The sequence below is a fragment of the Sinohyriopsis cumingii genome, chromosome 12 (assembly GCF_028554795.1).
Source record: "Sinohyriopsis cumingii isolate HCF-2022 chromosome 12, ASM2855479v2, whole genome shotgun sequence".
Classification (NCBI taxonomy): domain Eukaryota; kingdom Metazoa; phylum Mollusca; class Bivalvia; order Unionida; family Unionidae; genus Sinohyriopsis; species Sinohyriopsis cumingii.
The window spans coordinates 109829051-109847392 of NC_142972.1; the positions used below are offsets into that span (position 1 = coordinate 109829051).

The 18342-nt window shown below is 36.3% G+C and overlaps 1 protein-coding gene across 2 annotated transcripts in view; it reads left to right on the forward strand.

The window, feature by feature from the left end:
- The window catches only part of LOC149787243 (uncharacterized), a 126867-nt gene that overhangs the window by 92997 nt on the left and 15528 nt on the right, over nt 1-18342 (forward strand). For both annotated transcript variants that reach the window (XM_089977745.1, XM_089977746.1), the window contains 2 exons: nt 7948-8207; nt 16876-17152. In XM_089977745.1, the coding sequence (XP_089833871.1) occupies nt 7948-8207; nt 16876-17152 (537 nt within the window). The remainder of the gene's footprint in view (nt 1-7947; nt 8208-16875; nt 17153-18342) is intronic.

Here is an 18342-nt window from a genome sequence, read left to right on the forward strand (position 1 = left end):
ATTTGATCCATGCATACTAATGAGATTATGTTGCATCTCATTGGTTAACCATGTTACACCACTGGAATCTAATGTAATTTTAATATATTTGAAATAAAGAGAGAATATCTACATTTTGCAATTAGGATATATCTTAAATATATTGAATATATCTACAATGTTTTTCTCTGGAAGCCTTATTTCTAATATGATTGTGATACACTTGTAATATAGTGAGGACATCAACATGTTATCCCTTGGGATGGGATGCTTATAATATTGGATACACTTTAAATCTGTCTTTAAATAATGTCTAGATCTTTAGTATATATATATATATATCCAAATATTTCATGAGTAAAGTAGAAATATTGTGTTGTCACAAGTGATAGTACAAAATGTTTCCACTTCTTGTAGTAAATATTTCCATATATCAGCTCAATAAACATTCATTTTCTTTTAATCTTTAAATGCAGACTGTCAGTTTGCATGGGTTTTCTCCATGGTGTTCCAGTGTGATGAACAGCTGCATTATACATTGAAAAATGTCAGAGTTAATTTTGTATGGCCCATGTTTTACAAACTTAGCCTGTACAATAAACAGATTTATATTTTTTTTAACACATTTCATGCACAAATGGATACTGCTGGAGAGGGGTAATATAGAAATAAAACAGTGACAGACTTCAAAGCATGACATTTTCAAAGGGGAGGGGTAATATAGAAATAAAACAGTGACAGACTTTAAAGCATGACATTTTCAAAGGGGAGGGGTAATGTAGAAATAAAACAGTGACAGACTTCAAAGCATGACATTTTCAAAAGGGAGTGGTAATGTAGAAATAAAACAGTGACAGACATCAAAGTCTGACATTTTCAAATGGGGAGGGGTAATGAAGAAATAAAACAGTGACACTTCAAAGCATGACATTTTCAAAGGGGAGGGTAATATAGAAATAAAACAGTGACAGACTTCAAAGCATGACATTTTCAAAGGGGAGGGTAATGTAGAAATAAAACAGTGACAGACTTCAAAGTCTGACATTTTCAAATGGGGAGGGGTAATGTAGAAATAAAACAGCGACAGACTTCAAAGCATGACATTTTCAAAGGGGAGGGTAATATAGAAATAAGACAGTGACCGACTTCAAAGCATGACATTTTCAAAGGGGAGGGTAATATAGAAATAAGACAGTGACCGACTTCAAAGCATGACATTTTCAAAGGGGAGTGGTAATGTAGAAATAAAACTGACAGACTTTAAAGCATGACATTTTTAAAGGGGAGGGCTAATGTAGAAATAAAACAGTGACAGACTTCAAAGCATGACATTTTCAAAAGGGAGTGGTAATGTAGAAATAAAACAGTGACAGACTTCAAAGCCTGACATTTTCAAATGGGGAGTGGTAATGTAGAAATAAAACAGTGAAGACTTCAAAGCATGACATTTTCAAAGGGGAGTGGTAATGTAGAAATAAAATAGTGACAGACTTCAAAGCATGACATTTTCAAAGGGGAGGGATAATGTAGAAATAAAACAGTGAAGACTTCAAAGCATGACATTTTCAAAGGGGAGTGGTAATGTAGAAATAAAAGTGGCAGACTTCAAAGCATGACGTTTTCAAAAGGGAGTGGCAATGTAGAAATAAAAATGATAGACTTCAAAGCATGACATTTTCAAAGAAAATATCTGTACATTAATGAGCTGATACTTATATATGATGGACTGAGCATCTTACTGCTTGAAAGACTATTTATAACCTAACTTTAATCAGATGTAGTAAGTAGTAGCAGTAACACCATCGATGTGTCAATGCATAAACACTTTTGACAATACCAGTACAGGAGTTAAAGTATAGATGCAGGTGTGAAACAATCATTGTACTGATGCATAATATTTTTGGCATGTCAATATCCATACTGATAAAAGTGGTGAAGAATCTATACAAAATGATACTTACCCTGTATGAGTTGCTTCAGTCTTTAGCAGGTGTGAATAATCGTTAGCTGTTTGCCATTGTCAATAAAAGAAATTCTGCCACTATGTTAGACCACATATAAAATGTATGAACATAAAGGAATTGTTGAAGATTTATCTCATTCTATGATTTATGTGTTTTACTGATCATTTAATAATCACTTTAATGCAAAACTTCTATATTGTTTCTAATCTTGACAACATTAATGAAATTTGATTAATTAAATTTGAAGGCTACACTTTCAGTGCATGTTACAATGAAATGTTACATTTAGCATAGTGGTTATTTCTTGTTAAAGTCCATGATAAAACAATAGCCCCCAGTCAGAAGAAACTAATTTTTTCAGTGTCATACACCCACAACATTGCATCAACATTTGATGCAAATAGATATAATTCAACAGAAGAGCTTCATGCAAAAGGCTGTATTAAATTATTTGTAATGTACATGAATTTTACCAAGAAAATATGTTTGGAATCTCTCCTTTTTCATTCATATGTGCAGTCAATAACTGACCATGCCTATGGGATCAGAAAAAATCTAGGCCATTATTGGCAAGAGAGCAGATTAAAAAGTGCATGAGTTATTGTTGTCTTGTTAATTTGGATGTTAGTGATGTCCACTACCATGCTCACACTTGTTCTTCAGAGGACTTTCCTTGCATGAGGAAATTGTGCTCTTTCTACATGTTTGATGACAAGACCATAAAACCTTCCAAGGAGATTGCACTATTTCTACAGTTGTAAAGATAAGACCAAAAACACCTTCCAAGGATATTGAACTATTTCTAATGTTTTGATGACAAGAACATTACACCTTCCAAGGAATTTGTAGTATTTCTACATTCTTGATAAACAGACCATAACACCTTCCAAGGATATTGCAAAATTTCCACAGTTTTGATGGTAATGCCATAACACCTTCCATGGAAATTGTACTATTTCTATAGTTTTGATGATAAGACCATAACACCTTCCATGGAAATTGTACTATTTCTATAGTTTTGATGATAAGACCATAACACCTTCCAAGGAAATTGAACTATTTCTACAGTCAAGATCATAAAACCACAAGTTGCACCCTATTTATAGTTTTGATTACAAGACCATAACACCTTCCAAGAAAATTGCACTATTTCTACAGTTGTAATAATAAGACCATAACACTTTCTAAGGAAATTGAACTATTTCTACATTTTTGATGATAAGACCATAACACCTTCCAAGGAAAGTGAACTATTTCTACATTCATGATTATATGACCATAAGACCTTCCAAGGAAATTGCACTATTTCTACACGTGAGATGATACAATCATAACACCTTGTAAGGAAATTGTACTATTTCTACAGCCTTGATTACAAGACCATAAATACCTTCCAGGAAAATAGCACTATTTTATTTCTACAGTTGTAATGATCATACCTTAACACTTTCCAAGGAAATTGAACTATTTCTACAGTTTTGATGATAAGACCAAAACACATTCCAAGGAAATTGAACTATTTCTACATATTTGATGATAAGACCATAACACCTTCCATGGAAATTGGACTATTTCTACATTTTTTATGATAAGACCAAAACACATTCCAAGGAAATTGAACTATTTCTACATATTTGATGATAAGACCATAACACTTTCCATGGAAATTGAACTATTTCTACTTTTTTGATGATAAGGCCACAACACCTTCCAAGGAAATTGAACTGTCTTTACAGACGAGTTCATAAGACCATAACACCTTCCAAGGATATTGCAGTATTTCGCCAGTTGTATTGACAAGACCATAAGACAGTCCAAGGAAATTGGACTAATTATTAGAGATCCTAAGACCACAACACCTTCCAAGAAAATTGCACTATTTCTACATTTTTTATGATAAGACCACAACACCTTCCAAGGAAAATGAACTATTTCTACAGTCAAGATCATAAAACCACAAGTTGCACCCTATTTATAGTTTTGATTACAAGACATAACACCTTCCAAGAAAATTGCACTATTTCTTCAGTTGTAATAATAAGACCATAACACTTTTTAAGGAAATTGAACTATTTCTACATTTTTGATGATAAGACCATAACACCTTCCAAGGAAAGTGAACTATTTCTACATTCATGATTATATGACCATAAGACCTTCCAAGGAAATTGCACTATTTCTACACGTGAGATGATAAAATCATAACACCTTGTAAGGAAATTGTACTATTTCTACAGCCTTGATTACAAGACCATAACACCTTCCAGGAAAATAGCACTATTTTATTTCTACAGTTGTAATGGTCATACCATAACACTTTCCAAGGAAATTGAACTATTTCTACAGTTTTGCTGATAAGACCAAAACACATTCCAAGGAAATTGAACTATTTCTACAGTTTTGATAATAATATCATAACACCTTCTAAATTATATGAAGGCATAAAAAAACAGCTTTTAAAGCATTAATGCAGTGAAACACAAAGGGCATGGTGACCAAAAGAAGTCCCGCATCTTGTCAGGTAGAGCAGTTTGAAATAGTCTCAAAGGCTGAATAAAAATTACTGACCACTGATACTATTTGGAAGTCTTTTCTTATTTATTGTCAAAGATGAGAATGGCTTATGAACAGATGATAAGTGTATGTCCGTAATCTTCATACTGGAAGTACAACCAAGATGTCAACAGATATAAATCGACACCACCTTACCACTTGCAGACCTTCAAAATATGACTAGACCATCAAGTTCTTAGCTGTATAAGTAATATATCATATCATATATGCTTCGATACACAGTTAAGGTGTATCCTTTAACCCTTAGTAAATAGAATAATATTGGCAAGATGTTAGATGACTTTTAGCATGCCAGAAACAAAGTCATATATTTTGAGTTGGAATTGTATCTGATATACTATACTATTATTTTATCACTCTAGATACTATTGTTGATAGGCTATTGATCAAACTAGTCTAATTGGTTTTTCTTCATCATAGTATTGGTTGAGGATGATAATGACAGAAATTCACACATATTATTTGATGCTATGTGAACTTGCGGCTGACTGACTGAGCTTGTTAACAATATATCAAGCAGCTAATTGACTGAGCATATTAGCAATGTATTAAGCTTTAGATTGACTGAGCTTGTTAACATAATATCAAGCATCTAATTGACTGAGCTTATTAGATGGCACTATGGTGGCGCTCACCAGATAATATGTACTTTTGAGAGAGTGACGTATGTAAGGTGAAGTAGTTCGCATTTAAAACATGCACAGTGGAGAGAATGTTTGCATACCTCTATGCTACATTAATGTAATGTGGATGATATTTCTTTTGGATATTGTACTTTTGGAAATTTTACATGATTTAAGCACACTGCTAACTAAAATGACTGCCCCCTTGTGTTAAAAAATCAATCTGAATTAGTCTAAAGTACACTATACATAGCAGCTATTAAAATAGGGAAAATGAATTTTGCCAGACTAGACAATACCTGCTTCTGAAAGTGCAATGAATGAATTACCAAATATATAAAATGTAAAAAAAAGTTATCGGCTCTTTTTTATACAATTTACCTTTGAAGTTCAGAAAGTGAAAATGACCAAGCAGAGCTAGCACTTTCTGAAAGGTGCACATTTGAAGTAAGGCCAAGCTGTATACTCTATAACCCATAGTACACCCATCAATCATACACCAAAATAAAGGGAATTAAAGGTTCTTTGCATTATACCTAAGATATACAAGGTCTTTTTTAAATAGCCAGTATAACTAGTGAGGAAAGCCAGGGACGTTCTTTTTCTTTAAAATCCTAACCCTATGCAAAATGCGAAACTGTATTGCGCCACCTATACAGTTTCGCATTTTGCATAGTTTTAAGATTTTAAAGAAAAAGAATTTCCCCGGCTTTCCTCACTGGTTATACTGGCTATTTAAAAAAGACCTTGTATATCTTAAGTATAATTAAAAGAACCTTTAATTCCCTTTATTTTGATGTATGATTGATGGGTGTACTATGGGTTATAGAGTATACAGCTCAGCCTTACTTCAAATGTGCACCTTTCAAAAAGTGCTAGCTCTACTTGGTCATTTTCACTTCCTGAACTTCAGAGGTAAATTGTAAAAAAAAGAGCTGATAACTTTTTTGACATTTTACATATTTGGTAATTCATTCATTGCACTTTCAGAAGCTGGTATTGTCTAGTCTGGCAAAATTCATTTTCCCTATTTTAATAGCTGCTATGTATAGTGTACTTTAGACTAATTCAGGCTGATTTTTTAACACAAGGGAGCAGTCATTTTAGTTAGTAGTGTGCTCAAATCATGTAAAATTTCCAAAAGTACAATATCCAAAGAAATATCATCCAAATTACATTACTGTAGCATATAGGTATGCCAATATTCTCTCCATTGTGCATGTTTTAAATGCAAATTACTTCACCTTACATACGTCACTCTCTCTAAAGTACATATTAATTGGTGAGCGCCCCCATAAGGACAATATAGGTATTATTATTGTATGATTTAATTATGTTTATATGGCTGAAACATTTAAGTCGCAAGCATCAAAACAATCCTTTTGAATATTTCTCCTGCCTTTCCCACCACAAAACAGTATTCATGAGTGTCAGAGTCTCTAACAAGTCCAGCCACCACCCCCATGATAAAAAGTGAGCTATTTTAAGAATGCACATTACATTTTGTAAACATAGCAATCAATGTTATGCTGAATGACAGGAGCCTGAAACTAGCCAGAATTATTTCTGAGATATCAACAATGAATTTTACAATTTGAGAAGGGAGGTAACTCATCATGTTCATAAAGGTCAAAGGTCAAAGTGTAAAATATTTGTCTATTGTTTAATATGGAAGAAGTGAATTCACTTTCTCATCATTTATTTTTTCATTTCATTACAAATAAATGAAAAGAAACATTTTCACCATATATTTCTGTCACTTATTGCAACAGTTTTAAATTTAAGTTGACTCTATTCCTATATTCTAAGTCTTCTAATTTCCCCATAATTAAGGTCACTACTCACACAAACATGCCTCATGGCAAATTATGTAAGCAAGAGAAAAATGATCATAATGATTTTTTAACACAAGGGGGCAGTCATTTTAGTTAGCAGTGTGCTTAATTCATGTAAAATTTCCAAAAGTACAATATCCAAAGAAATATCATCCACATTATATTACTGTAGCATATAGGTATGCCAACATTCTCTCCATTGTGCATGTTTTAAATGCAAACTACTTCACCTTACATACGTCACTCTTTCTAAAGTACATATTAATTGGTGAGCGCCCCTTAGCAATATATCAAGCTTCAGATTCACTGAGCTTGTTAGGGGGCGCTCACCAATTAATATGTATGCAGTGACTTTAGATTTAGCAAGCTTACAATATTAATTTCTAAGTCAGTTTGAGTTAAGACAGTATGCAATGCTTTGGATTTAGCAAGATTCCAATGTGAATTTCTAAGTTTGAGTTAAGACGGTATGCAATGACTTTGGATTTAGCAAGCTTACAATGTGAATTTCTAAGTCAGTTTGAGTTAAGACATTATGCAGTGACATTAACAAGCTTCAGACTTTGAATTTTAGCATCTGGCCTGAGGTATAAGCAGAAAATGACTGTGAACAGTTATGTTAAAAAGATCTAAATAATATTGAATTAACCTTCTGCCTCTTCTGTAAATTACTTTTGACTTTGCCTTAAAGACAAAATTGGCTTTTGTCATCATCAGTCATTAATTCAGCACTAGACTTCAGTGACCTAAATTTGTAATGGCCAGTAAAAATTTCAAGCTGGTTGTCTTATAGCTAAACAAGTTTGATTGGTATTTGGATCAATAAATTTGTAATGGCCACTAACCACAGTTTAAATAGGTGTTGTGGAGTGGTGATGTAGCAAATTCTATTTTTCAATTTCAACTATTGAAGCTCAAGCTTCTGTCTAATGAAGACCATGTGAACAAGTATATATAAACTTTTGTTTGCAGGAGTGCCTTGTTCAGACCCTATATTGCTGTGTCAGATTCTACACAAGTCACAGCAAGCTGCTGCTTCAAGTCGGTCTACACTGGAAGTAAACTGTCTATCAGTGGGGCTGGAAATTCATGATGAAACACCTGCTAATGGGAACTGCTTGTTTGAGGCTGTCTCCAGTCAGCTTCAACGTTTAGATTGTGGTGTACAAAAATCCCCACAACAGCTACGACAAGAGGTTGTTGCTTTTATGAGGACTAATAGAGTACTGGATGTAAGTACAAATTTTATGTTGTCTGTACCATAAAGCTGAACTTGATGGACCATTTTTTAAATCTTTTCTCAGATGTACAAAAATGGTTTGATGAATAGAAGCTGTAAACATGATTGTATCATCTCACAAACAGGTATCCATTCTCTGCATAGTGTATGATATCTTAGGAGTCCAGAATTAATGTGATCAGATGAGAATTAATTATTAGGTTGACACATGGGTGTTTCTGTTATGCACTGATGCCTATAACAGCGACTCTTTGTTGATATGGGTCTGTGCATACAAGTCAGCTAATGGGTACCATTTACCTACAGTCCTCGGTTTGAATCTCCATAGTGTACAACATTAAAATTATCTGACCAATATGATAATGCTGATTAGTAATCCTTATAATGTTATTATAATCAAGCATTTTCCTATAGATTAAAGGTTTCCATGGACTGCATTCCTCTCTCTCTCTCTCTCTCATATATATATGAGTGAGAGAGAGGGAGAGAGGTATGCATGCTGTACTTTGAAAATGTTTATCTCTTAAGTACTTGACTAATAAACAATTTTCTCCTTTGAATACGTTCCCCAGTCACATTATGTTAGGAATATTAATCTTCTACCTCACAAATCCAACTGTACTAAAGATGAAAAACATTTTATCCTGTCTATTCTTAAATAGACAAAGGACAGAAACTCTTGCCAATTACCTCCCCTTGATGCCATCAGGTGTTGCTAGTTTTGAGCTTCACTGTGTACTGAGATACATGCATTGCAATAGCCTCCTACAATCCAGCTCTTTTTTGTGTCCCTATGGACCCATCCAATGTTCATTTTGCATTTATGGTTTGGATATATCGAGCTACTTTTTTATATACAATTTCTGCCAATTTTTGGAAAGATTTGTCACTTGTTCTGACTTTGTCTTATAGGATCACCATCCCACCATGCTATCATTGTATAAGTTTACTGGTCTTTTAGTTATGGCAGACCCATTACTGGTGACTTTAACTTTGTTCGCTTTTACTTAGACTTTATTCGCTTATTCCATCCGTTACAGAGCTCTTAGTAGTGAAATTATGTAGTGCTGCTTGATAATTATGTTTTGTTTATTCATATTTCATGCTGTTTTGATAGAATTATGGATTAATTATTAACTAAGCATGCAGCATAAGCTTAAAACAGGGCAATAGTTTTCTGATTTGGCACTTCATTGATCAGTTAGTTAGGATAGACCCATTACTAGTTTATGCTTTAGTTACAATTCTTGTGTCGTTTCAGCAAACTTTCAATTAAAAGTTCTATATGAAACTTGAGAGCATGGAAGTCCACAATGACTTCTGCTTTGTTTATGTTATGTAAACATTGTTTCTGCTTTACAGCATCTCTAAAATGTGGTTATGACAGTGTTTTGTTCTTGAGACCTAGTAACTTCACATATTACAGTTTCTAATTAACATAGTTGTGCCTCTTGTGTCAGAGTACATAAGTCTGCCATGATTCTGGTTTCGGCTATAGTATCTATACATTGTTTGACCACTCTGATGGCCTAGTGGTTAGAGCATCCGCCTTGGAAGCGGAAGGTCGTGGGTTCGATCCCCAGTCAAGTCATACCAAAGACTTGCAAAAATGGTACTAACAGCTGCCTCGCTTCGTGCTCATCATTAAGAGGCTAGTATTAGGACTGCTCAGCCTGGTGTCAGGATAATGTGACTAGGTGGGACATCATGCTACATGTCTGCGGCATGATGCCCCAGTGCTTGACATCACTATCACATGTCACATTGCAGACATCATAGAAATATGACTGGAAAATTGTTAAAGCTACGTAAAAAATCCAAATCACACACGCGTACATTGTTCCTTCTTTAACTATGCATTGTGAATAAGTTTAATATAGGACTATACCTTCATGGTATGACACATTCACAGGTAAGTTAGTTACGGCTTTGTTTTAGTGACCTAGTAATACTGATATATAGCCAAAATGCTTCTGAAATAAATATAATCAAACCTTATTAATTCTGGGTCACTGAGAACTAAAATGATGCTTAAAATTGTTTATTGGCTCTGGCTTTAAAGATATGTTATTGGGTTAGTATATATTACCCTTGACTTGGGAATGGCAGAGGATAAGTGAGTTATAAAAGGAATTGATCTCAATATAAACCTGAAATGACTAAATTACATCTTTGACTGGATCTATGAATAAATCCATGACTGGGTTTGGACAGTACATGCTTTTTAGGCACAACAATAAATGATGCAGTCTGAAGCTGGTATTGCATTGTTTATGATATGAATTAGATCATGTTATTCCTAAAGTCATGGATGATGCAGTAATAACTCTGCTGAACAAATTGCTATATATCAGCTCTAGAAATTATGCAGTGTCATGCGCTCTTATTTGTCATTGTTTGATTTCGCAAAGAGACACATTTCTGTTTAGAGACATGTTTCTCTTTAGCCAGAGTGAGCAGAGATGCATCGTACTTGTGTGAACAATGCAGATAATTTGTGCAACAAATCTTTGCCGTGGTTGAACAGGTAAATAAAATCTATGCCTTTTGCAGTGACAATGATTTGGAGAGAGCCAACAGATCATATCAGTAAATGTTACTTCTGCATCATGCCTCCATTTGAGAAATGTGTTTCAAAGAAGAAAAAGTGGAATGTGCATTATCAAAACATTCCATCAGCTGTACACCCAGTAACCCACACAGAAGGACTTCTGGTTCCTGGTGCACTATAATCAATTGAGTCGAACGAGGAATAAAAAGACAATTAAACTTCTAATTCTGAACCATCAATGTCACATGACCCATATTTTTTATAATTCTCTTCCTTTGAACCACATCTTTTAATAACACAAGATGAACTGAATGACCTTGTCAGGGCTTTGGAACTATCCAAGAGTAACACAAAGCTGTTGGGCGTCAGACTACAGCAGTGAAATCTCCGTCAAAAGGATCTTGTCCCATTCCCATCCTGTCCCATTCTTCTTCATGGAAGGTCATATTGTAGCCTGCAACAACATCAGTGGTGTGGGGGCAGCCCTCAACATCGTTCATGATCCAAATGAGTGGAGCCTGTTCATTGATTCATTGGAGACAAGTCTTAAATCTGTTTGCTGCATAATGCTAATGTTTTGCCATCAATTCAAGTTGGTCATGAAGTCAGATGAAGGAAACCAATGAAACCATGAAACAACTTTTGACACGCATAAAACTGTGACCAACATCAGTGGCAACCTTTTGGCAATTTGAAGGTTCTTGCTCTCTTGCTTGGTCTGCTGACAGGATACACAAACTACTGCTTTTTTTTCTGCAAATGGAATCATTATGTGCAAGATTCCCACTACATCAAGAGAGATTGACCACTCCAACAGTCATTCGAGCTTGGGGGCAAAAGTGTTTTGTTACCACCCTTGCACATCAAGCTGGGTTTAATGAAGAACTTTGTCAAGGCCATGGACAAAACACAAGCAGCTTTCAAGTACCTCCACGGACAATTTCCAAGGTTAAGTGAAGCTAAGATAAAGGAAGGTGTTTTTGTTGGTCCTCAGATTCCTGAGCTTCTTTGAGATGACGCATTTGACCGTGCACTGCATGGAAAGGAAAAGATGACATGGAAAGCCTTCCAGTTAGTGGCAACAGCTTTTCTCAGTGACAAGAAGGCAGACAACTACAGAGAGTTGGTGGAATTCCTCCTCAAGGCATACAAAATCCTTGGTTGCAACATGTCACTAAAGATGCATTTTTTTTTCACTCTCATCTAGATTATATTCTACCGAACTGCAGGGCTGTGAGTGAGGAGCATGGCAAGTGATTTCACCAGAACATTGCAAAAATGGCGAAACCTATCAGGGCAAATGGAGCCATCATTGCTTGAAGACTATTGTTGGACAGTGACAAGAAATGCTCCATTTTATGAATACAAGAGACAAACCAAGATGCGCTTTGGAGACACTGAATAAGGACTATACTGTGTATTTATAAATATATACATAATAGGTTTTTACCTTTTGTTTCATAATACATTTTATTTATAGAACCCTTTTGCTGTTTTTAAGGTGTTACATAATCTGGACAGGTGAAATATTATCAAGTAAAGCTCCCATAAACACATGAAAAGGCCAAGGTTTACAATTTATGATTAAAACTCTACTATCTACACAATATACATAGATGTGAAATGGAAAAACTTAAATATCTTGGAAACATTAGCCAATGAGTTCTACTATCTACACAATATACATAGATGTAAAATGGAAAAACTTAAATATCTTGGAAACATAAGCCAATGAGTTGTTTTAATTGTCATATTTGAATTCAGCACATCAAAATCCATAATACATTGCACAGTTTATCTTTGAAGCAGATGACTTCTAAAAAATTGTAGACGAGTGTAATTTCAACCAGTTACGAGTTTTGCATTAGTTTGTGTATTTTAGGTCATTTCTGCAGAGTGTTAATTTAAATGATCTATATGCAGTTTTAAATCTTGAAATCTCTGCCATGGCTCCTACAGTGTTATATTATGAATATATTGTTTCTGATATTTAGTGCCAATCATATATAATCAGTGGCATTCTGGGCTACCAGGTTAAATAAAGTATACTTTTAGCTAGTTAGTCACATTCTAATTTGCTAATCTATTCCTTGTTGTCTCTCTTCATGTGTTATTTCACCTGCACATGCACAGTGATCGTCTTGTTTGGTACGGAAAGAATGGAAAGCCGGAATAAAGCAAGGGAGACAACCTATGGTGTGGGGTTGGAAATAATGACATATTGGAGAATATTACCCCATTTTAGGCAGCCCAGGTGGCATAAGCCTCCACGCATGTCCAAGCATGCCTGTTGGGACTGTAAGTCCTGGGGCATAGGATTCATGAGAGATCCGTTGAATCTGTCAAACTGATACCAGTCTTCAGATTACCAGTTATCCAGCTGACAACACCAACCCAGCCAAAGTGTTAATACGGGGATCGTAGTGATAGATCCATCCATTTAACCAAGCCGTCGGTACCATTAACATCTGCCGCTATCTATTCATTACCGTACTGGAAATTTCAATGAAAAATCTTTCTGTATAACCTTGCCTCTGATGCAGCTGGTACAGGTGATTGCCAGACTGTATGTATACTGCCAGCACCCAAGCCGACCACACGCAATACATACCAGATCTTTTGGATCTCGTACATTTCAAGACCCATTGAGCCGAGTCGATTTAGGCTGACCTTACACCAGTTACACCAGCTGACAGTGCTGGAAAGGCTGGCAGTGCTGAAAAGGCCAGTGATGCTGTCAGGGCTTGAAAGGTGACCCTGTTCAAGCCCCATTGCTCTGGAGGAAGATTAGAGGGTGCTTGAAGGCAGGCTGATGAGGTACTGCCCTACTCCTTGCTGATCCACCCAAACTGGTGTTTGGAACCACTCTGAGTCCTCATTGCTGTGAAGGAATATAAAGCAGTCTCAGTACAGGTGATCCTCTTGTCACATGTGCACCTACATTGATTCCTATGATGCAGTAGTACAGTGGCAGCATAAAACCAATTTTTAGCTCACTGGACCTTCATTTTCCTTCAGAAAGGGAAGGTGCTGATCCAGTTTAATCAAATGGGGCTGCGGGTTTCATTCACAAGCAATCTGCTTGACACATGAATACACCATCAGATCAGGAGATGGATGCCTTTTGGCAAAAAGAGGATACAGTCAGTCATAAAAGGTGAATTAACTTGTGCTAAGGCCACATTCCCCAGCAGTTTATTCAGGACTATTGCTTTTCTGAATGCAAACAGTTGGAGACTCGGCATCAACTGGAGTCTCCTCACCCTATTCAAGATGGGGATGGCTAGGCCATTCTGCTTCTCTGTCTGACAGAACAAGTATATAGTCAGTCATGATTTGACAGGCGCATACTTTTATGTCAGTATCCACCCAGTCTATCTCTAGTTTCCCCATTCTGCTTACTGAAACAGCATTATCAATTCACCCTTTTTCATTTGGCCACAACATCAGCCCTAGGCGTTCACTCAGACTATGGATTGCTTCTTCTTCCTCTTCAGGGTATCTTCATCTCTATCAACGGCAGCATACCTAGGCAGGATGGGACATAAACATATGTTAAGTTCTACCCCACTCTAAGGCAGGAACTATCTTCCATCTCTTCTAGGTCACTGAGGGATTTTTCATGAACTGGGAAAGTCAGACCTCCATCCATCTCAGAATTTCGTCCATCTGGTTATGGACTTCTTAATCTGGCATGTTCCCTTATGTTCGTGCTACCAGAATCATTGAACTTGTTGAGTCCATTTCCAACAGAACACAAAACTTAGATTTCATTGGGAGAGCTGTTGCAACTTATCTGTTCATTATAAGGCAGTGGACTTGATGCCACTATGTCATATCTTTATGCAGGCTTTTCCAGCATATTGGTGCCATGTTTTATGTCTTCTTAATCTAGCATTCATGATCACACCCGAAATTTGACTACTCCCATGTCAATGGGGCAGTCCAGATTGGTTGACCATTGGAATACCGCTGAAGACTCCCTTACAGAATACTGTAAACTGCTGCCACCAGATTGCATGGTGGGAGTGCCCTCCCATTACTGACCGTCATTAAAGTCAGTTAAACCTGGCAAATGTCCTTTATGCATCGTCGTCAATGCCCTCAAAGATTGCAATCGGTGCGATAACTCTGGTGGGGACCCATCTCCTCAAACAGAGAGTTCCCAAACCACTCATGCAGTGTGTTATGACTTGGCATTTTCTGCGTGGTTGCAACAACATCCATATCAACATTCTAATTAGACACTTTCTGGCTGCATCACTGACTTGACCTAGACTGAATCCAGAGGTGGTCATGTGCGTCACATGGAATGACCCCCTCCATCAATTGTTCATCATTCGGATTTATGCACTTCAATAACATCCAATGATTGACCTCTTAGCGATGAGCTTTCATCAAAAGCTACCTGCCTTTCTCTCCCCAGTTCCAGAGGGTCATGGGATGCACTGTCAGCCATTTGGGAGGGTTTGGGGCCTCTCCTGCAGTGCTAAAGTTACAAGGTCAGAATTGCAAGATGATTCTGATAGCCTCTATTCGCGCTGACAAGCCATGTATCGTCTGTCCTGTGTTTTAAGATGACTTGATTCAAACCCCATCAGACTTCTAGCCTACACATCGCTAAAGTCACTATCATACCGACCATATTTCCTGAAAGCATTAGCTTCTGCATTCAAGATAAGACTGCTGCATACCCTTTTGTCGTGAACCGAATTCTCTTTCGGTGGTTCTCATGATAACAAGGGCTTTGTAGCCCAAAATAGGTTACTATCTGTCGGTAGACAAACATCCCTTGCTCACTCTTTAATGTAAGATCCTGTTCACACTCTCAGGGACTCGCTTGAAGAGCATAGAAATATGTCATGGAACATGCAAATGATGCTTGCTTCCAGTTTGAGCTGAAACACATGATATCACACTTCAGAAGTTGGTTGTAGACTTGGTGTACTATGATGTCTCGCTAGATGAGAATCGTCTCATTTAGTTTACTGCTTTGAAGTTTCAAGTAATCTCATTGAGCCAGAACACAGGATATCATGCTTTATTACCTTTATTCCTGGCTGAAGTGGGTCGTACGCTTGGTTTACTCCGACGTTTTATCAGATCATATTAGCCTCGTGTAGATTTGAGCCATCCCTGTGAGGCTCGAATTCGAATGCAACTTGTCAGTCCAAGATATTTTAAAAGCTGTTGGCAGGCTTGCAGAGTGAACCTTCTTGAGTTTTACCTCAGAAATTTAGCATTGTAGAGACACACCTGGATTGGGTAGAGCTGGTGGAAGTAGCACTGACGTCCAACAGACCCAACCAGATCAATCAACACAGCCTGCTAGCATCACTGGAATCACTCATGAAACTTTTTGTAGGTGAGATTTCAACTTTATCTTCTCAGCCATATAAGAGTTCCAGATCAAAGGATCCCATGCTGTTTTGCTTGTGTCAATAGGTTTATGGGTTATTTTTGGAATCCATCCACTCATCCCCAGAAATATACATGATGTAGAGACCTGATGCTCAGCATCCCTTCCTATTAATAATTCTCCTTACGTAATGTGGTTGGTGATTCTCTGAGAATAATTACTCCATCACGTTACTTTTAAACCCTCCAGATCTCTTTTCTTAAAGTATTTGAGGATCAGACCTTAAACAAAATTCTGTTATTTTGGTTGTATGGTGTTAATGATCTAGTATGGAATGGTACTGGATCATTAAGAAGCTTGTTTGTTTAGGCAGGCATTTGGCTGATTCTGGTGAAATATATCACTTCATACTATATCTTTATATGACTCTCTAGACCTTTACTCTGTGAGTTTGAAGCTTAATGAGCAATGAACTTTTCAGCAATTAGCAACTCAGGTAACACACCATGCAATCAATGACCATGACATTGCTTATTAGTTTCATATAACTTACATGATGAAATAAATATGAGAAACATTTAATGATTTTATGACAACATGATGTTTTTGTGTGATGTTCATTGACTGTTGAAGACACAATAAACTAATCAAAGATGGGTCAGTAAAACAACAGCATCCTTGTCTTAGTATGATGAATTTAATATCGATTTTGTTAACTAGTACAGAACTGAATGTTTCTCATCTTCTCAGGCATCTGAAGGCACCATACATTTGGATGGTTTCATCTACAATGAAACATATGATGAATACTGTACACGAATGGCCAGGGATGGAGAATGGGCAGACCATGTGGTGGTGGTTGCAATGGCTAGGAAACTACAAATGGATATTGTCATTGTAATGAGCTCACCATCGTCAGGCCCTGATGACATTATTGTGTGGGTTGTTGGACAGACAGGTTTTCAGGGGATGCCCATTCTCCTAGGGCACATCTGGGAGTCACATTATCTATCCTTACAACCCATAGGTAAGATTCAAAGCAACTTGAATGTATATTTAGTTCTGTTTAAATCCTTTTGTTGAGGAGTAGATTAGTTAATTTGGTAATTTCATATTTGGTTTGAATAATAATGATTTTATTGTCACACTACTTTTAAATACAAATAAAGACATCTTGAAGGAAGACCACCTAAAGCTGTCAACTGCAAATTGTTTTGCGTGACATGCGGTCCATCATAGAGATCGTATATCATACTGTACTCAAAATATGCAGCCTATCGTACAGATGGTACATCATACTGTACTCAAGAATGCTGTGTGTCATAGTGATTGTGTATCATACTGTACTTGAGACATGCATTATATCATAGAGAGCATATAAAGGAAGACCACCTAAATCTGCCAAGAGAAAGGGGTCTTGCAAAACATGCAGTCTGTCAGAGAGATCATATTTCATACTATACACAAAACATGAAGTCTGTCATAGAGATCATATATCATACTATACACAAAAAATGCAGTCTGTCATAGAGATCATATATCATACTATACATAGCATAGTTGACCCATCTATGAAAGAACAAAACTGAGTAACATAGAACATTTTAAATGGAAAATGCACATTAGTATATATTCTGTTATCAACTGCTACCAGCTATAATATTTGTACATCAGATATTTAGCAGCAACAAGAGCACGTGACCTGAGTATCATGCAAGGTGGTCAGATAAACAACACTTAAAGAAAAACCCTTTACTTCTCCCTGATACTAAGAAAGGATTGCAGAAAATTGATAGTATCTCTTGGTGAAAGTCAATAAAGTAACAGAAACTAATGAACTAACTAAATGGAAAACACAACTTATTCTTCCAAACCAATTGGATTGGACAACGGATTTTGCCTTAACGTCCATAATTACAAACGATTCTAATCTGATTTGATTTTGAGTATAAATTACTGCATAGAGTCCTTGCCACACACACTTGTCTAGAAACAATTGGGAATAGCAAATAATAATGAATGTTCTTTTTGTATGGAACATTAATTCATTTTTGTGTGGATTGTGCAACAGTTTTTGAATGATTTAACATGGCACATAACTGGCCTCAAAAATAGGAAAAGGTCTAAAATTTAACTGTTAACGTTAAAAAGATTTACAAATCAGCCAGGTATTGTTTTTTAAGTATCTTATGGTTGTTATCTTAGAGTTTTGTTACG